This window comes from Prionailurus bengalensis, chromosome E2 (genome assembly GCF_016509475.1).
Source record: "Prionailurus bengalensis isolate Pbe53 chromosome E2, Fcat_Pben_1.1_paternal_pri, whole genome shotgun sequence".
NCBI classification, from domain to species: domain Eukaryota; kingdom Metazoa; phylum Chordata; class Mammalia; order Carnivora; family Felidae; genus Prionailurus; species Prionailurus bengalensis.
In genome coordinates, this window is record NC_057352.1 from 11349250 (window position 1) to 11371237 (window position 21988).

General features: G+C 53.3%; 1 protein-coding gene across 1 annotated transcript; it reads right to left on the reverse strand.

Moving 5' to 3' along the window:
- Positions 1-29: 29 nt before the first annotated feature.
- Positions 30-20783, reverse strand: MEIOSIN (meiosis initiator). The gene is made up of 14 exons (XM_043600535.1): positions 20363-20783; positions 19180-19250; positions 12819-12909; positions 9719-9830; positions 8083-8217; positions 6578-6823; positions 5744-5852; positions 4771-4871; positions 4155-4310; positions 3541-3614; positions 2512-2676; positions 2177-2436; positions 1282-1371; positions 30-689 (listed from the first exon to the last, which is right to left on the reverse strand). The coding sequence occupies exons 2-14, from the start codon at positions 19248-19250 to the stop codon at positions 518-520; spliced, it is 1782 nt and encodes a 593-aa protein (XP_043456470.1). The 5' UTR covers positions 20363-20783; the 3' UTR covers positions 30-517.
- Between the last annotated feature and the right edge of the window lie 1205 nt (positions 20784-21988).

The window sequence follows — 21988 nt, forward strand, 5'->3', positions numbered from 1 at the left end:
GAGCCTCCCTTGTCTTTCTTGCTGGTAACAAGGGTTCCACTTACTTTATTTTGTGGAGAACAATAAATAGTCTATAAATAGAACAGGGGAGGGAGGTGTGGGGTGAGGCAAGAATGAATGGGGTTGAAACCATTGGATTCTGGGGTGGGCAAAGGAAGGGTAGGGCGAGACCCTCCGTGTAGACTTTACCTTACTGCATTTCATTCAGGGCTTCCTCCCACCCTGCAGCTCCCAGGATATACTGGCTAGAAAGGGGGTGAGGGAAGGGCAGTGGACTGCGGGCAGGCACAGTTCAGGCCGCCCTAGTACAAGGAGGCAAACTCATAAAGCATCAGGGTCAATAAATACGTCCCCTCCCAGCCGCACAGGAACTGGCCAAGGGACCTGCTCAAGGAGGGTTGAGGCCCAGGAGGGGACAACCTCTTTGTCCTGGCTCCTCATTGCAAACCATCCATAGCTGCAGGAGCTGTGAGATGGGCGGGGGAGGGGAGGAGAGGAGAGGAGAGGCGAGGCAGGGTTACCCTCTCAGTTGTGAGGGCAGCAGAGCAGCCAGATCTGAGGAAGAGCGGGCCTTCTCAGCCAGCAGCTGGTAGAAGGGCTTGGGGGTCCCCCAGTCTTCGTCCCCGCTGCTGGAGCTGTCCTGCTTCACGATCCGGTTGTGCTGGAGGCTGAACCTGCGCGCTTTGACGCTGGGGGAGAGGAGGCAGATCTGTCATTCCTTCCCTGTTCCCCGTCCCACCTCCCCTGGCCCAGAGCCTGGCTGAGGGGGGAGACGGGGAGCCTTGTTTGGCCCCATCAGGCCAACCTCTGGGCCTCCAAGTCCAGGTCTGTGCGATGGAAAGAGTCAAGGGCTCTTCGCTGGAGCCTCAGACTCCCACGAGGTGTTAAAAACCGTGCACAGACATGTCATGTGTTTCAGGGGCTAGTGAGAAAGGGGCAGGTGACAGCTCTGATGTTAGACAGGAGAGGGTGGCAGAGAGGGGGAGGCAGGGAGGAGGCCTAGTGACAGGGCGCCAAGAGTCAGCTTCCTGCCCTGAGAAGCTCCCTGCGGCAACAAGGGCAGAAGGGGGTCCACAGCCTGCTATTTGCCCTTCTAAGCTGCGACGTAGGGCCCCTCTCTACCCATCACCCCCTAACACGTTCCTAGGCATTTGCAACACCCAACTCTTCCACCCCAGTCAGCTCCAGCCTGTCTCCGATACCATGAAGCTGGAGGCTCTGGGAAACAGAGCAGCAGTAGGGAGCAGGGAGGGCCCTCGGCTCAGGGCAGGGGCTCCTCACCAGTATGGTCTGCGCTCCTGCTGGGTCATCACCCGCCACAGTTGGGCCAGCTCCTTGGTGGCAGCCGTGGATGCGGTCCCAGGGCAGGCTCTGGGACAGGAGGGAGGAGGTCAGGAGAGGCCTTCAGGGGAGCCCGTGAAGGAGGTTTCCCTGCCCTCTCAGGGTCCTGGCTTTCCCATCCACGTTGGCCTGAAAAGCCTCAGAACACACCCTCTGGGGCTCAGTTGTCAGAAAAGGGAGTGGGACTAAATGGTTGTTGGGAAGGGGACACCGTGTCTTGGGACGTGCGGAGGACCTGGATCTGCTGGTCCAGTACCAGCACCTGGATCTTCCTGTCAGGGCACCGTCTCCCCGTTGTGGATCGGGGGGCCTCCCCACCCTCCGCTGTCAGGGCTGGGCGACTGATCTAGCAGGTGAGCCCCAAGAACTTTTGCCGGAAACATTAGAAACAAGGAGCTCTCCTCCCACCAGGTTGTTTGGTGTGACCCTGCACTGACCCCACACTGAGTGCTGAAGGACAAAGCCAACCCAGAGGAGCCAAGTAGGAGATGGGGACAAAACTTCCAGACAGCAACGTCTGAGCCCTAGGCCCAGCAGCACCTGAAGCAATCGCGTTCTCCCCTTCTGTCAGGTTATATAAGCCAATTGTCTTTTTCTTTAAGTGTGAGTCGGGTTTCGCTGCTTATAATTCGCAGGCCTTGACCAAGGCAGTGGGACCAGGTTAGATGCTGGGGGGCAGGGCGGGGGGTGGGGAGTGTGGCCGAGGAAGGGTCACTGGGTCGTTTCTGGAAGGGGCAAATGTGTCAGACAGCAGGGACGACGCACTCTGGGGGCGGGGGGCGGGTGGACAGTGCAGGTCAGGCCCCACCCAGGGCCCCAAAGGACCCCCACCCACCGGATGTACTGTTTCCGGTTCATCCTGCAGAACATGATGAAGCCATTGACACACTTTTTCTTCATCTGGGTAGGGCAGGGGGGTTTCTTGTTCTCCTTGGGCTTCACCTGGCCCCTGCCCACCTGGCCCTTGCCCGCCCGGCCCTTCCTGGCCTTTCTCCCAGCAGAGGGCTGGGTCGCGGCCCGCCTGGTGGGGGTCCATGTGTAGTCTCCGTCCTCATCGCTGGAGGACTGCAGGCGCTCGGGGTCGGCCTCATCGTCCTGGGCAGGGGACAGGGAGGTGAGAGTGGGCCGGAGACATGGGACCGACCCCTCCGATGGCTGTCCCCCCTTCACCTCTGGCTGCCTCCACACTGACTCTTCGTCCGTGTTCTCAGAGCTGGAGCTGGATGGCGCCTTGCTGTTCTCGCTCAGCGACAGGTAGCAGTGGTCCAGTGAGACAGAGGACTGGCACAGGCTGTGGGAGTTGGGGGGGTCCTTGGGAACCTCAGAGGGTGTCTCCTGGGGAGTGAAGGAGAAAGACGGGAGATGTGGGGGAGACCGCAGTGTCCCAGCTCAAATTTAAGACTCCCTGGTCCAAACACCTCCTGGACATGCAGGCAAATGTTCCCAAGTTCCCACAGCAGGTCAGAGAGGGCCTAGGTGGGGCTCGGGTCCTCCGGGGCAATAGCTCTCGACGCCATCAATTCAGCAGCCGTTGTGTCCTGGGCAAGGCGTAGCTTCTCTGAGCATCACACTTGCCCACAGAATGGCGGTCACTACACGTGCCTCACAGGGCCGAGAAGCACCCAGCACAGTGCCCGGCGCTTACTAGGAGCTCCGCCAAAGGTGTCTATGCTGTGATTCAGTTACTCGCTGAGGCAGGGGGCCGCCTCCCACACGAAGGAACACTTATCTGGGGGCCAGCTGGGTGAGTGGCGGGCCTTGGGGCCTGGTGTGTGTGTGTGGGGGTCCTCTTTCCAGCTGAAGATTCCTGAGCTCAGTCTGCCGTTTTTAGTTTCCTCATCTGTTGAATGCGGGTCACAAGAGACCCCACCTCACAGAGCAGTTGTAAAATTACGTGGGGTCTCTTATGGGCACCTGGCAGCTTTTAGCTCTTATCCTTTGTGTCTAGTTTATTCCAAATGCCCAGCACAGAGTGGGGTGCCTGGTGGCCAGCAGTGAATGTTCAAAGGATAAGGACGGACAGACGAGGGCACAGACGGTATAGATGAATCTCTGGAAAGACGAGAAGAAGGGTGAGCAGGTGGATGGTGAGTGGGTGGGGGAAGGCGGCTTAATGGTAGAGGAGACGGAGGAGTAAACGAAACAGGTGAGTGACACGTGCGGAAAGAAGGATGGACGTGTCTGCGGACGGATGCCTACCTTGTTCTGTGGCACCTCAAGCAAGCCATCGGGGAGTGGAGACTCAGGATCTAGGAACACTTCTTCAAAGAGACCTGTCAGGGAGGGAGACCAGGGCGGGGGCTGGAATGGAAATGCCTCCCTCGCAGGGCCGGCCGGAGAGCCTCAGTGCCCTTCTCTAGATTTCTGTTCTGGGATCTCCTGTCCCAGGTCCAAATCCAGCTCACAGGCCAGCTCCCCTGGGGCACCTCCAACCTGAGCCGAGTGAGTGGGTCCCCACTGCAGGCTCCTGGAGCCTTCTCCTCACCACACTGGCCTGGGCTGCTTCCCCACGAGGCTGTGGGCTTCTCGAGGCAGGGCCTGGGTGGGATTCACCCCTGGGGACCCAGTTCTGCCGAGCACAGGGCAGCACACTTGGTGGGCATCACCGTATGCTTTCTTTCTTTCTTTTTTTTCTTTCAAGTAGGCTTCGACACCCAGCGTGGAGCCCAATGTGGGGCCTGAACTCCCAACCCTGAGATCAAGACCTGAGCTGAGATCAAAAGTCAGACCCTTCACCAGCTGAGCCACCCAGGCGGCCCTCACTGAATGTTTTCTGAACGAACCAAGCGTCAGATCTAGCCCTGGGCTCTCACCTTGCATCAGGTACTCAGTACCGTCCTCCAGGATGTGTTCTGGCAGCGTGTTTCCTGGGGAGCTGAAGAGGGAGGGGCTGAGCCCGAGGATCTCACTTGGGTGGCCTGTCACAGCCCAGCTGTTAACCTGGGGAGGCCCCAAGGCCAGCGAGCTCCCTGAAAAGGAAACATCAGGCTTGAGGATGTGTCAGCCCCGACACAGCAGCTGGCTTTGAGGAGGTGGTGCTGGGCACTGGGAAAGGTGACTCTGACAATTGCTCATTTGGAGCGCTTGGGAGAGGAAATTAAGAGACAAGATGCCCGGCATGATGCTGTGGATGGCCAAATCCAAAACCATCAATATCTGGTGTGCCAAATATGATAGATTGATTGTAGCTCCCCGGAGCTCTGTGTTAAGAAAGATTCTGAGGCAGTCTCTGGGCTCAACAGAAAGAATGATGATGGTTGATTACTAATGTCTGCCATAGCAACCGATGGCTCAGTGATAGCAGGTAAGCTTACGTGGCCCTGCCCGCAGCAGCAGTCCTGGTCTCCTCCCCGCCAGTAAGCCTCAGGAGGAAACGACCAAGGAAGGCCCCCACACTAGCCTACAGGGAGGACAGACAGATCCAGTCACCATGGGGGCTGCCCTCTGGGGTCCAGGCAGGAAGCCAAGGGTCAGCATCTGGGGACTCCTTGTCCACTTCCTCGCTGGAATCGTAGAACACCATCTTCTGTCTGCAAGAGGCAGAATTCAAGAGGCAGACCCGGAGCCCTGGGCTGGGAGCTGCATGCGACCTGGGGCGAGCCGTTTCTCCCTGGGGTGTCTTGGTGTCACCCACTGTGATTGAAGATGGGGGTCGCTTTGTGCTGGCTGCTGGGGGGGGGGGCGGAGCGGGGTGGGCCGGAAGCTTAATCAGCTGAGGCGCCTGCCCTCAAGGGGCTTCAGATTGTGAGGAGAGGCAGGTGTCATGGGGTGCTGGTGACACAGGGGGCAGGGCTGTGATGGGTGGCGTTCCAGGAGGACAGAGAGGGTGGACAAGGCAGGAGGGAGGACCACACTGAGGTAAGCCGAAAGGGTGGAGGCTTTCTAGGGGGATGAGGGAAACAGGCTTGCCGGGAAGAGGGATCAGAGGGTGAAAAGCCCAGAGGCGGCAGGAGTGTGGCTCCTGTGGAGTGGCAAATATTTCGTGGTGTTAAGGGTAAGATTCATGGGTGAGGGGCAACAGAGAGGGCTGGCAAGATGAACCAGGGCCAGGGAAGTTCTATTTGGGCTCTTCCCCATGGGCACTGAGGGAGGCCTTAAAGCCATGAGCTGATGTGACCACAGTGTGTGGTTAGAGAAGTCAGTCAGGCAACTAGGGAGGACAGGCTGGAAGGGGTGAGACAGGAGGCAGGGAGGCTGGCGAGGGGCTGCAGCCCTGGTCCGGCAGACCAGAAGCAGGGCCCTCCTTGGAGCCTCAACCGCCTGCACCAAGCTAGGCCCACAGAGGTACTCTCTCCACAGATACCAGCGAGGATGTAAATCAACCTCGCTTCTCACTGCCCCTCAGCCATTCCAGACCACACACCTCAGCCTCCCCCACTCAGAGCCCTTGGGGTTCCCTTACCTGGGACAGGGCTGTGTCCTGTTGAGAAAATGGATCCCCTCGGCCCCTTGTTGGGCCTTGAAGGCAAGGTAGGGCCCATTACCCTGGGCACTGACTCTGCAACAGCAGCCTACGGGGGCAAGTCGGGATGCTTACTCCTGTGACTGGAACACCTCCTGGGACTCACAGACACAGGGGTGCAGAGGTGCCGGGGCCTGCTACAGCCTCTCCCGCCCAGATCCTAGCCAGACCTCAGGCTGCGGGGCCTCTGCGTGAGGCTCCAGGACAACCCGAATGACCCCTGGGTTTTTGGAACCCTACCTCTTTCTCAGAAGCTGGAGGGGAGCTAAAATCCTGAAGTGGAATAGTGTCGATGAAAATGACAATAGCAAAGACAAGGACAGAGTGCTTACCGTGCCAGCGAGGTTTTAGACATTTTATGTGGCAGTCGGCAGCCCTGGGCTGAAAGGCGCCATTTTTACAAGCCTTTCACAGTTAAGTGAACAGAGGGGATAGAACAGCTCAGGGCCTTGCCTTCCAAGCACCCCTTTCTCGCCTGGCTCCCTGCTGGGTGTGTGTCTGCAACTTTTCAACCTGGCACACGGACCAGAGTCACAAGAGCGACTGCCTGCCCTCCCCCAGTTCTGTGACCCACAGCCTCACATGAGGGCCACACTGAGGCTGTCCCACAACAGAGCCTGAGAAGAAAAGAGAACAGGGAAAGAGGCTTGAGATAGCGTCTCTCTTGTGCACCGTGGAGTCCCCAGCTACTGGGACCGGACTCAGGACATTGCTGGTACCTGACAAGCAGTGTATAAATAACCGGCTAAGATAACAGTGAGGAAGGAGACCAACTTGAGGTGTCACAGTGGATGCTGTTCTCAGCCATGTCCAGCAACGTCAGCCGGGACCTTCCTCCCTTTCTGTCATCTTGAGGCAGGGCTGATGCAGCTTTGGGGTGACGGCTGGAGGTGGTGCATCTTGAAGGAGTGGTGGTCCTCCCCACATTTCCTCCTTGCTGGTCTGGGGATGGGGTTACCCACTTCTCGGGCTTGTCCAGGGCCAGGCAGCGGCGAGGCTTCTGGGCCCGGGTCTGGCGTTCTGGGGGAGCAGAGAGACAGGCGTCAGAGGGGGCCAGAATATGGCTCAGATGGGGGGCTATCTTTGCTCTGGGTTCCACAACCTATTCAAAGCTTTGCCCAGGTAAGCCTGGGCCTCAGCTGGAGATCAGCTCAACGTAGGCTCCCTTCCCCTGCCCACACGTTAGAATCATCTTGTGAGCTCTGGAAAAATACTGATGCCCAGGTTCCACCCCAGACCACTGGAACTTGACTTTCAGGGTATGAGGCACAGAGATAGGCATTTTTTTAAAGTTTATTTATTTACTTCAAGAGAGAGAGAAAGCACGAGTGAGGGAGGGGCAGAGAGAGAGAATCCCAACCAGGCTCTGCATTGTCAACACAGAGCCTGATGTGGGGATCAAACTCACGAACCAGGAGATCATGACCTGAGCCAAAACTAAGAGTCTGACCTTTCACTGACTGAGCCACCCAGGAGCCCCAGGGACAGGCATTGGGTTTTTTTTTTTTTCTTTTTTTTTTTGAGAGAGAGAGAGGGCACAAGTAAGTGAGTGGTGGAGAGAGAGAGAGGGAAAGCTAGAGCGAGAATCCTATGAGGGGAAGAGAGAGAGAGGCGGGGCTCACCTGAAGCAGGGCTTGAACTCACAAACTGTGAGATCATGACCTGAGCTGAAGTTAGATGCTTAACCAACTGAGCCACCCAGGTGCCCCAGGGATAAGCATTTTTCAAAGTACCCTGGATGATTCAATTAGATATGCAGCCAAGACTGGAAATCATCGTTTAGGTACAAGTCCCATTTTAAAAACATGTAAACTGAGGCATGTGGAGGGGAAGGGACACACAGCGAGTCAGTAGCAAGGCTGAGGCCAGCCCTAGGATGCTTGCTTTCCACACGTGGGTCTTTCCATCACCCTGCGCTCCCTGATGTCCTGGCCCAGGATGCATGACTGGGTGTAAAGACTACGTGCTAACAGCAGCTTCCACTCACTGGGCGCTGACCATGTGCCTCTCCACTCAGCATTGCTCGAGGGGTGTGTACACAGGCTCATCCTTAACAACCACCCAGTGGCAGGTACTACAATTTCCAGACCAGGAAGCTGAGGCTCAGAGGAGGAAAGTAACCGCTCCAGGGGCTGGGAGTTGAACCAGGTGGGTCTGTCTCACTGTAAAGCCCGGTCAGGGGCTCTGGGTTGCTGCCTGGGCCTCCCCGGAGTAAGAACGGCTCTGGGAAGGGAGCTCTGCTCCCAGTGACCTGGCTTCCTGTCTAGCCTCACTTGTACCTGACGATCCGGTCAGTTTCTTCTTCCGAGGTTTCCGGCAGCCTCCCTGAAGACGGGACTTCCTCCAGTGTGGGGAGCGCGAAGGGGTGGAGCGTCTCAGCTTTGCTGGGCCCACGGCCGGGTTCCGAGCCAGCCCTGCACAGGATGGAGAAAGAGTCAGGTCGGATCGCCCCAACCAGCTGACTTTACAAGTGTGGAAACTGAACTCCCGGGAAGAGATCGGATGGATGGGTGTGAGGCTGCACATCCAGGCAGTAGAGGTACAGGGCGAAAAGTCAGGTGTCCCCAGGGCCATCCTGAGCCTCTGCCAAGAGGGAAGACGGGCTCAGCGCTTCCCAAATACTTCCCCATAGGCCTCATCCCCAACCAAGGCCTCCTCCTACCTTCCTCAGGGCAGTGAAGACTGCGCTGCCCACCCTGGCTTGCCTGGGGCCTATCAGGCCTCTCAACTGTCCTTTGTTAGCATCTCCCAAATGTACCACTTCTGCCTACAGCCTTACCCTCAGTGCTAGATCGGTCTGTCCAGTCATCCTGTCCAGATCACTCCTAAAGGCCTCTTCGCTGACCTCCCTGACTCCAGTTTCTCACTTAATACCCAATCCCACACACTAGATGTCAGGCTCGTCTTCCAAAAAAAAAAAAAAAAAGAAAAGAAAGAAAATCTGATCCTGGCTTTTCCTGGCTCAAAGCCCTTCACGGTCTTGGACCCTCACCTCACCTCCTCTCACTGCGGCCCGCGGATTCTTTATGCCGGAAACAAGGACGGCATCTGGCACACGGGGAACAACCGGCTTGTTCCAGGCACCGTGTGACACTTTCTATGTGTATTAACTCATTTAAGCCTCATGACGAACACAGGAAGGAAGTACAGGTGACCCCTGAACAAGCAGGGTTAGGGGCGCCCATCCCCCTGCGCTGTGGAACATCCACAGCTAATTTGGACTCTCCAGAAACTTCACTACTAATAGCCTATTGCCGACCAGAAGCCTGACCAATAACATAAACAGTTGATTCACATATATTTTGCATATTATATGTGTTATCTACTGATCTCTTACCACAAAGTGAACTAGAGAAAAGGAAATGTTAAAAAAACCGTAAGGAAGAGAAAATACATTTACAGTTCCGTACGATATTTCTCCCGAAGTGCCTGTGTAGAGGTGAGTCCGTGCGGTTCAAACCCATGTTAGTCCAGGCTCAACTGTACTACTATCGGCTTCATTTTGCAGCCGGGGAAACTGAGGCATTGAGAGGTTAAGGTCCCGAGACCTGTGTCTGCGTCAGGATCCGGTTCAAGAACCTTGCGCGTCATCTTGATGTTACGGGGTCCCTCCAAGCGTGCCCGCTGCTGGCCTGTCCCAGACCTTCCACAGGTGTCTCCTCATACACACCCACTGCTGCTTCTGCCTGGTGGGGTCCCCCTGCCCCTATCCTCCAAGGCCCCTCCCCGCCACAGTCTTCCCAGATGCCCCTAAGTTCACAGCATCACACACATCTCTCTGTCTCTGTCCCCTCTGCCAGGCTCTGAGAGGCCGGAGGGCCTGGACTCATCTAAGTCACTCGCTCGGTGCCCCCGACGGCAGCACAGCTCTTGGTCTGCGGCAGGCATTGGGAAATGGGGACTGAACTTACTTACCCCCAAGTCTGCCTTCCCCATTGGCGGTGTGGAATTTGAGCAAGGCCTTGGCCACATCGATGTTTTTCTGGAGGTACTGAATGTAGTGCAGGACGTGCAGGAGAATCTCCTTCTGCCCTCAAAAGAAAGACAAGGCTGAGCACAAGAGTGGGGTCCCACGACAGTGTGAGGCTACTGGGGACCAGAGACAGAAAGGCTCTGGGACCGCGTTCCCCACCCCAACAATTCCTCCACTGGCAGAGGTGCTCCTATTCTGCTGTTTAGTCCTTGCTGCCGCTCAGGGAGACTTCTGTTACAGCGAAGGAAACTGAGGCTCAGGGTGCTAACGCTAAGGCGAAAGAGAGGAAGTGGCAGTGCTGGGATCTGAACTCGGGTCTGCCTGCCTCCTGGCCCAGTTTTTCAACACACCCACCTGGCTTTCCACCCCTGACCCTTCGCATATGCTGTATTCTCTACCTGCAAAGCCCCCCTCCCCCCTCCCCACAGACCCCTGCTCTGGCTTCTCCACCTTTGAGCCTTACTCAGCACAGTGGTCTCCCCTTCCAGAAACTTTCCACCTCCCTGACCCCTCTCACCTAGGCTGGGTCAGATGTCCCTCCTCAGCATTCTTGTAATACCCTGGGCCTGTTTTATAATTACCTGTTTATGCGTTATTTTCTCTCATTGACCTTGAACTAGTTGAGGGTAGAGATTGTAGCTAAGCGGTTCCTGTATCCCTTACTCACAGAATAAAGAGGTAGCTTAGCCAGTGTTCGCTGAAGATTGACCTCCCCCGTTGCACTGAGAATGATGCCCTCTGCCCGGCAGGCATCAGCCAGCCAGCCAGCCACCAAGTACTGACTCAGTTGGTATTGGAGACACGAAGCTCAAACAGACTACTACCCACTGAGGGCCAGGTATGTAGGGGTGAACCAACACACTTCTGTTTACCTTCCTGGAATTTATAATCTAGGGAGGGCAGTGGGCCTTAATAAACTCAGAAATGATGCAAAATTACCAACCGTGTGATAAGCATTATCAATAAGAGTGTAACAAGAGATCCTGAAAGTGGACTTGAGTGTCTGAAAAAGCATTTAAATGGAGACCTGAAGAATGACAGGGGTTAGCCTGGGGAAGAGGAGAGGGAAGAATGCCAGCAAGTATTTCTTGGATTGAACTGGATCCCTAGAATAACAACAAAACCATTAGCAGTAATCTTCCAAACCCTAGATCAGGAAACACGATCCCACAAAGGGAAATGTGTGAAACCATTCCAGAAGATATAATACCGATGGTCGCTGAAATGATCTGACCTGATCCACGGAAGGAAGCTGTAATCTAACTAAGGAATATGTGTGACACAGGCAGGAGACTATGTATTACTTTGGAAGGACCTGGACCCCATGTGCCACTTCCTGGCTGGGTATTGGGAGCAGGCCACGTTACCTCTTTGTGCCTCAGTTTTCTCATCTGTGCAGTGGGAATGAGGATATTCACATAGGCTCAGAGGATCATCGTTAGGACTGAATAAACTAGTGTGTGTGAAACTGCCCAGCACAGAGCCTGATACACTTTGGGTGAGAACACTTTCATCAGGTTCTCAAAGGATTAAGTGAGGACCTTTTCTAACTCCGAGAACCGAACTGTGGGTTTCTCAAGATCACGTATGGTATCTCCAACACCAGGCTTGGCACACGATTGGCACTCACTAAGCTAAAATGTTTATGAACTATAAAGTAATATGAAATGTTTTTTATTACTGGTATAATTTTTTAGTGTTTATTTCTGAGAGAGAGAGAGCGCACGCGAGTGGGGGAGGGGCAGAGAGCAAGAGACACACAGAATCCAAGGCAGGCTCCAGGCTCTGAACTGTCAGCACAGAGCCTGACGGGCTCGAACTCACAAACCGTGAGATCATGGCCTAAGCTGAAGTTGGATGCTCGACCGACTGAGCCACCCAGGTGCCCCATACTGGTATTGTTTTTATGCAGAAGGCAATGGGGCACCACCTCAGACTCCAAGACCAAAGGCTCAGTGATCAATACTTCAGGAAGGTTAGTATGGGGGCTACCAGCAGAGGTTCAAATCCCGGAGACCTTCTGAAGGGAAGACAGATGGTCCTGTAACATTCTCAACTCAGGGAATTCATAAACTCATTCATCCACTCGTTCTTTCATTCAACAAACACCTATGGAGCACTGAATGACAGAACCGTTGAGGAGGTGAGCCTTTGGAATGCCACACACCTGACTCTCTCTCTCTGCTGTTAACCAGCTGTGTCCTCGACCCCTCTGGGCTTCAGAGGGGTGAGTTCCTCCAACGGGGAACTCATGTTGGGAACTCTGTGAGTTCCCAGAGGATGGGTCCCAAGTTTCTTTGCCTCCCCTTGTTGAGACTAGAACAGCTTCTGACATCCAACCGTCTTTCCATCACCAGCTGATGAATGAACGAATGACAGGATGGAATGAGAGGAACTAGAGCGAGAAAGCATCACACCAGGCCTTCCAGATCTTTGAGTCCCTTATTAAGTTGCTCCCAGTGGCGGGAGCAAGGTGTCAGCTCAGCACTGCATACTTTTATTGAGGAGCCACTGCGGACGCCCAGAGAAGCCTTATCTATCTCTACCTCGCGGAGAAGATGCCCACAGGACACAAAACAAGGGACTCACAGAGAGGGAACCGACACTTGTTCATGGCTATTATGTCATTTTGGTCTCACAGTATTGCTGGGTAGTAGATGTTATTGTTTCTTGTTTTCCAGCTGAGAAGCATGATGCTGGAGAGGCTGACAAGCTGAGCGCCTGGCCCAGAGTCCTATCGTTTGGGGGCTGAAGGGCTCAAGCCCATGGCTGTTTGAGTCCCAAAGTGATGACCTTTACCAGGCTCCTTGCCGATTTTCCCCTCCCAGGTTCCCCTGCGTCTTTTGCAAAAACAGACCCCCCCCCCCCACCCCGCCACCACCACCACCCGTCTTCTGGTCATGGGATCACAGAAATGCCCCATCGAGGGCGCCATCCCTGAAAGGGCCTGTCGAGGGGTCCCAGCATGAGGGAGGCTAAGCTGGTTACGGATATTTTCAGATCTGCCTCCCGCATCCGCCTCCCCTCCCTCGGTCCCCATACCTTGGTGAGCTTCTTGGTACCCCTCTTCAGGGCCATGGGTAGCAGCAATGCCAGTTCCTGCAGTTTGCTGGTGTGGTTTTTCCTTTGCCTCCTGTTTTGGGCCAAGAGCCGGTTTGGGTTAGGACAGCCAAAATGGAAATTGGCCCCTGACCCCCAAACCACTGGTCTCAGTGTTCCCCTTCTCAGAGAAGCTCCCCGCCCCTGACACCCCAGACAGAATCCTCATCCCCTCGGTCATCAAATCTCACCCGTTCCCCTTGCAATCCCTTCTCTCCACCCCCAGCCCCTGGCCTGGTCCACATGTTGACATTCCCCTAGCTCTCCCAGCCTCCTGTCTGGCCTCCTCCAGCCCATACTGTCTCCTAGAGTCAGGGTGATCTTTCTGAAAACCAGATCTGCCCACGGTTTTCTCATCTGTGCAGTGGGAATGAGGAGATCCATTCAGGCTCAGAGGATCATCAATAGGACTGAATAAATCAGTGTGTGTGAAGCCGCCCAGCACAGAGCCCGATATGTTACTTGCCTAATAAGTGCTTCAAATCTCTCAACGCCATCCTATTATCAAAGGTCAAGTTTAAACTCTGAATGCAGGGGCGCCTGGGTGGCTCAATCGGTTAAGCGACCGACTTCAGCTCAGGTCACGATCTCACAGTCTGTGAGTTCGAGCCCCGCGTCGGGCTCTGGGCTGATGGCTCAGAGCCTGGAGCCTGCTTCCGATTCTGTGTCTCCCTCTCTCTGCCCCTGCCCCATTCATGCTCTGTCTCTCTCTGTCTCAAAAATAAATAAACGTTAAAAAAAAATTTTTTTTTTAAATAAACTCTGAACGCAGCTTTTATAATGCCCCTCAAGGCCTGGCTCTGCTGACCATCCTGGTCTCATCTCTTACTTTCTTTGGTTCTCTCCCATCAAGTGACTCTAACTCCACAGGACAGGTGGGATACCTCTGCTAAGGTCCCTCAGCCCCATCCATGCTCACGCACTTCTCTGGGCCCTGCTCTGAGCTGAGAGCTGGTGGAGGGGGGAGCCACTCCATCTCTAGCATCTAGAACAGGGTCTGGCACATCGTGGGAACTCGCCACATCTCTGCTAGATAAATAATAAATAAGGGCATGGCAGAAGCTGACTCCTGGGGGGGATGCAGAACTTCCAGGATCTAATCCCTGAATCCATAATTCATCATATATCCCTGTATACACACCTCCACCCCAATCTTGACAGATGGAGACACAAAGACAATGGAGCCTCTCTCCCAAATTACACACCATTGCCACCACTCCCATGACTCCTTTTGAATGCCCAGATCCCCCCGTTTCCACCCATCTTTGCCTCACCTTCCTTGGGGCTCAGTTCAATTGCCACCTGCCCCAGGCAGCCCCTGGCGACCACCCTTGCCTTCCTCCCTTGCTCTGAATGGCCACAGCACTTCGTCACCTGCAGCATGGCCACGCCCAAAACACTCCCTTGATTACAGCCAGATGTTTAGTTCCTACTCACACATCCACAAACTAACACCCCCTCCTTTTCAGGCCCCGCGCTGGACACCACGGAAGGTGAGAGAAATCATGGTCATTGCCCTCGAGGAGACGGAGGAGTAGTGTGGGACACACACTTATCTCCCTAACCAAACTCTGGAGCTTTAAAAGAATCTTTCTCACTCATTCACTTAGCAATTACTGATTGGGCACCTACTATGTGCCAGGAATGGTGATAGGTGATAGGGATAAACGTATATAAACAAAGGGACGCCTGGGTGGCTCAGTTGGTTAAGCATCTGACTGCAGCTCAGGTCATGATCTCATGGTTCGTGGGTTCAAGCCCCACATCGGGACCTATGTTGACAGTGCAGAGCCTGCTTGGGATTCTCTCTCTCTGCCCCTCCCTGCTCTCTCTCTCTCTCTCTCAAAGTAAGTAAGCTTTATTTAAAAAGTATAAAAAAACAAAATACAGCTCCTTCTAGAGCCCACAGTACACTCAGGGATAAAGGGATTAATCAAACTGTCACACAAACAAACATAAAATTCCAATTGGGACCAGAAACGGCCATAAAACTTACTGGGAAGGGGAGCCTTGCAGATGAAAATGTGGGGCCCCTTTTTTCAAAAATTAAGAATTTCTAGGTGGTGAGAGCAGAGCATCAAACCAAGAATCAGGCTCTGCCAAGCACAGGGCTCTGTAACTGCATGAGTTGCACACCCATGAAGTTGGCCCTGATGGAGACAAAGACACCTGCTTGGTGTTAGGAGAACTTGTAACAGGTGTCTTTGATCTAATCTGAGGTTTTCCCTGAGGAAGTAAACCTGGCCAGAACCTGTGCTGAAGGATGAGTGGAGATGTATAGGTGAAGAGAGAACAAGAACATTTCAGATAGACGGAACATGTGCAAAGGCCCTGTGGCACGAGGAAGCATGGAGAACTCAAAGGAAGTAAAGCTGCCAGTGTCCTGGCCCACAGAAAGCAAGGGGTCTTGTGGGGTGACACAAGGCTGGAGAAGATAGGGGCCAGATGAGGCAGGGTCTCAGAGGCTCATGGTACAGAAGAGTTTTGCCCTTATCTGAAGACCAACAGGAAGCCATAAAAGGGCCTTACACAGGGGATGATATCATTAGTGTACCCTCTCAAAACTGCTACGAATACAGAAGACTATGCATATTAGTCAACTGAATGGAGGAATAAAAGAAAAACAAATCTCTGGTCTCAAGTTACTTCCTGGTAGAAACCACAACTTTGAGGGGCTAGGGTGTTAGCGTTCTATCCTTGGAGGAAAGAAAACTGGGTTAGGCTGACCTCTAAAGTCCTGTTGGGCCCTGATATTTACTTTTTGCATACCACTTTCCTTCTGTTCTAGAAGAGCCCCTGGAAGCCCCAGCGAGAAGCAGGGAAGGAAAGCAAGGAAGAAAAAAGTGTCCAGGCCTATTTAAGTTCAAGGTGTTATTTGACCATGTCTGGGAAAAAGAGTTTCATTTCAACGGTATGTAGTCCCTGGGTGTTTACTCGGGGTTTTGCAAAGCACCGAGAGAGCCTTCTGTGTGTAAACACAGAAGTTCCAGGAAAAAAATTTAGAGGGAGAAAAAGGATGACTAGGCATCACAAAATCTTGGCATCTCGTGGGCAGTAGTCCTGAATAGGTGTAACCTGGGGTCTGCCCCCAGGGGCCTCTGGGCTCCGGGCACTTCCTCCCATGGCTGCCTCTTTCCTTACTGGATGGTTCGGGTTTCAGACAAACTCTTTCCTCATAGTGTCTATAATTTTCACCCGCTAATTCCAGCTCTGCCCTCTGGGGCTTCAGGAACAGGCCAGCTGCAGCCACATGGGTCCTTTTTCCGTTTCTCTAAACCGCCAAGTGTCTCTCTGCCTTAGGGCTTTTACTAGTCCTCCACCTGGAATGTTCTTTTGCCCTAATTGTTGTATGGCTGGTGTGTTCAGCACCTAGCTTAAATATGACCCCCTCAGAGAGGCCTTTTCTGACCAACTGATCGAACTAAACACATTCTTTGTCACCTCCCCATATCATTTATCAGAACCTGAAATCTTTCTTTATTATAAACACCACAGGGCAGGGATTTTGGTCTTTTTTATTAATTGTTATATCCCACACTGACTTATCCACTAGGTACAGTAAGTACAGTACATAAATCTGGTGCCGCTTTTAAGGGCTCATGAAAATATTTTCTTTTTTCTTTTGAGATTTTGTTTTTAAGTAATTTCTACACCCACTATAGGGCTTGAGCTCAAAACCCTGAGTTCAAATGTTGCATGCTCCCCTGACTGAGCCAGTCAAACACCCTAAAAATGTTTTAATTTCTTTTAAAATCGATACTGATGTTGTTGTAAACTGGAATTTAAAATATGTTTTTGGGGGCACCTGGGTGGCTCAGTCGGTTAAGCATCCAACTTTGACTCAGGTCATGATCTCTCAGTCTGTAAGTTTGAGACCCGTGTCAGGCTCTGTGCTGACAGCTCAGAGCCTGGAGCCTGCTTTGAATTCTGTGTTTCCCTCTCTCTCTCAAAAGTAAATAAAACATTAAAAAAAATTTAAGGGGCGCCTGGGTGGCTCAGTCGGTTGAGTGTCCGACTTCGGCTCAGGTCATGATCTCACAGTCCGTGAGTTTGAGCGCTGTGTTGGGCTCTGTGCTGACAGCTTGGAGCCTGGAGCCTGCTTTGGATTCCGTGTCTCCCTTTCTCTCTTCCCCTCCTCCACTCGTGCTCCATGTCTCTCAAAAATACATGAACATTAAATAAAAAAAGTTTTAATACAAAACTTCTTAAAAATTAAAAAAATTTTAAATACATTTCTAACGGAGGAAGGGGTTCAAGAAGGCAAATGGCCTAGGGCCCATGAAAGTCATGTGTTGCCCTGACTATATCCCAGCTCCTAGAATAATGACCAGCACTAAGTAAGTGTTCAGCAAAAAATTATTGAATTTATGGATGTTCCTTCTGTCTTCTGATGGCTTCAGCCTTTGAAATGGCAAATGACTCTGTTTCTTGGGTTTCCTCTTCCCTGAGCTAATCAGGCTAAACCCTCCCTAGTTTTTATTTTATGGGAGCTAGAAGAGCCAGTCTAAATATCTCGTATTAGATATAGGAAAACTAAGGCCCAGATCCTAATGTGCAGACATTTAAGAGTAAGAGCTGCCCCAAAGTGGGACAAAGCAGGGGGCAGTGCCCGGAGGCAGCATAATAGTTCGTTATAAGCTCCAGCTTTTGAATAAGACAGATCTAGATGGAAATCCCAGCTCTGTCACTTGCTGTGTGACTTTGGAAAAATTTTTGATCTCTCTGAGGCTGTTTTAAACTAATTTATAAAATGGAGGTGGCTAGAAAGTTTTCTCTTGTCTGGAGGGTGTTGAGCATAACACCTGGCACATTGAGAGTGCTCACAAAATGTTCGAGATAGAAGGTGAACGGTCATTTGTCAGAATTTTCTAGGGAGAAAGGATGCTGAAGGAGGGGGTGGAAGGTTGGCAAACCCGTTGGTTTTGGTTGATGAACATTTAATCCCCCTTGTCTGGTAATAATTTCCTTTGGAACCACCCCTCCCCCACTCTCAGTCTATGTGGCCCAGAAAGGTCAAACCCAACCTCCCCCTCCACTGGGCAGCATAGAACTAAGGTCCAGCTAAGAAGAGTCACAGTGATTGGTTCGGGATTGGGGTCCTAACCCAGCTTTGGCCAATCGGAATCAAGGGCCCTGGAAAGAGACTCCCTGCTGGGGTTGTCAGGCTGGCAGGATGTGGTTCTGGAGCTTCTGGAAGCCATCTTGCCCTCACAAAGAGAGAGCCTGCTTAAGAAGGGAGCCAACAGAGGGCAACAGCAGAGGCAAGCGAGGCAGGTTCCTTGCCTGGACCCAGCCAAGCCGGATGCCCCTGAATTTTTTGTTTAAAGGACCCAATGAGGAACCAATGACCCTTTTATGCTTAAGCTGGTTTCAGCAGGTTTCCCGTTAATTGCAACTAAGAGTCTTTATTAATACAATGACCAACACCCTCCCCCCATCTAGAAAGGGGGAAAAGGGAATACATTGTTGGTGACCTCTGGGATTCCAGGAGGAATGGGCAGCAGGAAAGGCATTCTTCATTTTCTTCATAGTGCTCCTTCTGAGCACAGAACCTAAGTCAAGAACCTGAACAAAGCAGATGCTGAATTTTAGAGTTAATAAATGAATGGAGAGATGGATGGACAGTAAGTCATTGGGGGAGACAATGGGGATAAGATGAGCTGTGGCTCTCTTTGCTTTAGCCAGGCTTTGGAGGAAGGAGAAACCGACCCAACCCTCAATCTGCTGTGAAAATCCCCTCTATGAGATTCCTGGCCCTTGATAGGTGTTTGCCGGATGAATGAATACAGGAAAAAAAGAAAGGGAGGAGGGCGTTTAAGAAACTCAGAAGGTCATGGGGCGCCTGGGTGGCGCAGTCGGTTAAGCGTCCGACTTCAGCCAGGTCACGATCTCGCAGTCCGGGAGTTCGAGCCCCGCGTCAGGCTCTGGGCTGATGGCTCGGAGCCTGGAGCCTGTTTCCGATTCTGTGTCTCCCTCTCTCTCTGCCCCTCCCCCGTTCATGCTCTGTCTCTCTCTGTCCCCAAAATAAATAAACGTTGAAAAAAAAAAAAACAACTCAGAAGGTCAAAGCCTGCAAGGGTCTCAGAGATGATCTTTGGCAACCACCTCAGAGTTCTTTCATCTTGAAAACGGCGGTAACATTCGCCCATACTCCCTTCTGCAGTTGTAAGGATTAAAGAATAGCATACAAACAAAGGGCTTAGGGGAGAGTCTGACAAACAGTAAATGCTCAGTAAACATTATTGTTATTATTCAACGAGAGTGGCCGAAGCTGCAAGGGAGATGGGCAGGGTAGAGCCCTTACCTCTCACTGGGACCCAGGGGACTGGCTCTGGGCCATTCAGGGGAACACAAGGGTGTACTGGAATGCCACATCTGCAAAGAGGGAAAAAAGAAAGAATTATTAGTGACCTCTGGGATTCCAGGAGGAATGGCTAGCAAGGTGGGCAGCCTTTATTTTCCCCAAGTTGTTCCTTTGAGCACTCAGACAGCCCAAGGGTCCCCGGCCCCCACAAATATGGGCCCAGAGACCAAAGTCAACCCCCTGAACTCTCAACCGAAGTCCCTGAATCCCAAACTGTAAATTTGGGCCAAGTTGTGATCTGTACCTAAAACTAAAAACACATTCCCACACTTTAACTTCAGAACTTCTGTCTTAATAGTGACACGTCACACGGCCAGGCCTGCAACCTGGCTTGAGCTCTCTAAAACGGTGAGGTTAAGATGCAAAAACCATGACTTGGAACTCTCAAAGTGCAGATCTAAAACCCCCAAAGATGCCCTCCCAAACCTAAAAACCCTCAACAGTAATACTGAGATACTCTAGAACCCCGAACTGGCTACTTCTGATCTCCAAATACGACCCCAATCCCAGTCCAGTCGAGATCACAGACCACAAAACTTAACAGAGAACCCAAACCCTAAAATAAGAAACCCAAGCCCCCAGAGCAAACCTGAGTCTCCGACGGTGACGTTGGATCCAAACACAAAGACCTCCAGACCCCAGAACTATCCTTTCAGACCTTCAAATTGTGACCCCCCCCAACCCTACAATCGAGATCTCACAGGTGAGTCCCCAAACTGACGCCCCAGTACTCAGCGTGGGGACTCCAGGCCCCGAAAGTTAAGCCTCAAAGTCCCAAATGGTGACTTCAGCCCCGAAATCTCATACCTCCTACTCCACACTGGGATGCTAGATCCCTAAATCCAATGCAAGGCTTCAAACCTCCCATATCAGGCCCCGGGGCCCCCAAGTGGTACCCCGGAACTCAAAATCTCCCCAGGATCTCCCGATCCCAACAGGAAAGCTTCCAGTCACAAAGCCCCCACACCTCCAGACTCCAATACTAGTCACTCCCAGATACAAAGCCGGAGATCCCAGGTCCCGGATCCCTATCCGACAGCCCCGACACTCTTCAGGGTCTTCAGTATCTCAAACCTGAGCCTGGACCCCCAAACCTCGGCCCAACCTCAAGCCCAACACCCACCCCACTCTGCGGCCCCTGGCCTGCCTTGCTCCGAGCACCCGGGCACGTCCGCCTTCCTGTCCCCCTGCACCTCCGGGAGGGAGGCCACGACCACAGAGTGCAGCTCCTGAGCGGACCCCAGGCTCCCCACTTCTGGAGGGCGAGTTCGCCTCGGCCTCCAGCACCCGCCTCAGGACGTGCAAAATGGCGCGAGGCCCCCCCTTGTGGTTTCACGCCAGCTCCACGCTCAGGAGCCTGATCGGACAGCGTCCGGCGCGCCTCCTGGGAGGCGGGCTGCGCCCGCGAGCCTCAGGCCGGCCTCGGCCACCGCGCTCCCCACCCGGGCGTGGGGTGGCCGCGAACCCCCCTTAGCTTGAGGCTCCCGGGCGAGGCCCGTGGAAGGGAGCAAAAGCGAGCTCCTGAGGCCAGGCCACGCCCCCGCCGGTTCCCGCCAAGGTGTGCGGGGCACGAGACTGCAGAGGCGAAACGGCAGGGTGCGAGGGGCCGTGCGCAAGCGCGCCTGGGGACGGGCCCCGTCTTCCAGCGCCCGCGGGAGCTTCGCCTCGCGCCTCCAGACAAGGCCCCTGCCGGTGCGCGCCAAAAGGCCAACCAATCAGCGCTCAGTCAGCTGCCCGCCTCCCCGCCCCCGTCTGGCCTCGCCCCCTCAGCTGATTCCTGAGGTCCGGGACCCCGGGATCCCGAGGAGGCGGAGTTTCCCCAACTGCCGACTCTCAGGAACAGAGAAGGATCTGGCCAGGGTCCTTTCCGGCCTTCATTCCACCTTTTGCCTTCGGCGCATAGCTGAGGAAGGCCTGCTGGGTGCCAAGGATCGTGCTGGAGGCTGGGGGTTTCGCTGCGGTCCTCCCCGCGCAGTCGGGAAGCTCACAGCCCCTGAGACTCTAGTGAAGCAGTGGCTGCGTTAAAGAGCGATAAATTGAGAAAAGATGCAAAGAGGAGGGTCGTTGGAATTGGCCTTCGGGAGCAGGTCCCCTCGCGAAGGTGCATGCTCCTTGATAGAGCAAACTGTCTTTTAGAAAGCTCTTTCTGATGGCCCGTGAGGATGGACTGGAAAAGACAGCTTAAGGGAAAGTGATCTAACGACCGAGTGGAGACTTGGAGACCCTGGCGTCCAACACATTTCAGTTCAAATCACTTTCTTGCCGTATTGGCGTGGAGAAGGGTTTTAATTTCTTTTTTGCCTTAACTTTCACGAAGTTGGAATACTACTTGGGTTGTCTGGGGGCGCCTGGGGGGCCCAGTCGGTGAAGCCTCCGACCTCAGCTCAGGTCAAGATCTCCTGGTCTGAGAGTTAGTTCCAGCCTGCGTTGGGCTCTGTGTGGACAGCTCAGAGCCCGGAGCCTGCTTCCGATTGTGTATCTCCCTCTGTCTCGGCCCCTTCCCCGCTTGCTCGCTCTCTCTCTCTCTCTCTCTCTCTCTCTCTCTCAAAAATAAACATTAAAAAAAAAATACTTGGGTTGTCTGCAGGGTGTCTGGCATATGGTTAGTATGCAATACATATTTACACAAGGCTTATTTACACTGTTCTGGGCGCTTGAAGGAGATACAAAGGTGCCTGTCCTCGTGGAGCTTCTATGATGTTGACGCGGGGCTTTCCTCCCTTCTAACACTTAATGTTATCATTTGTAA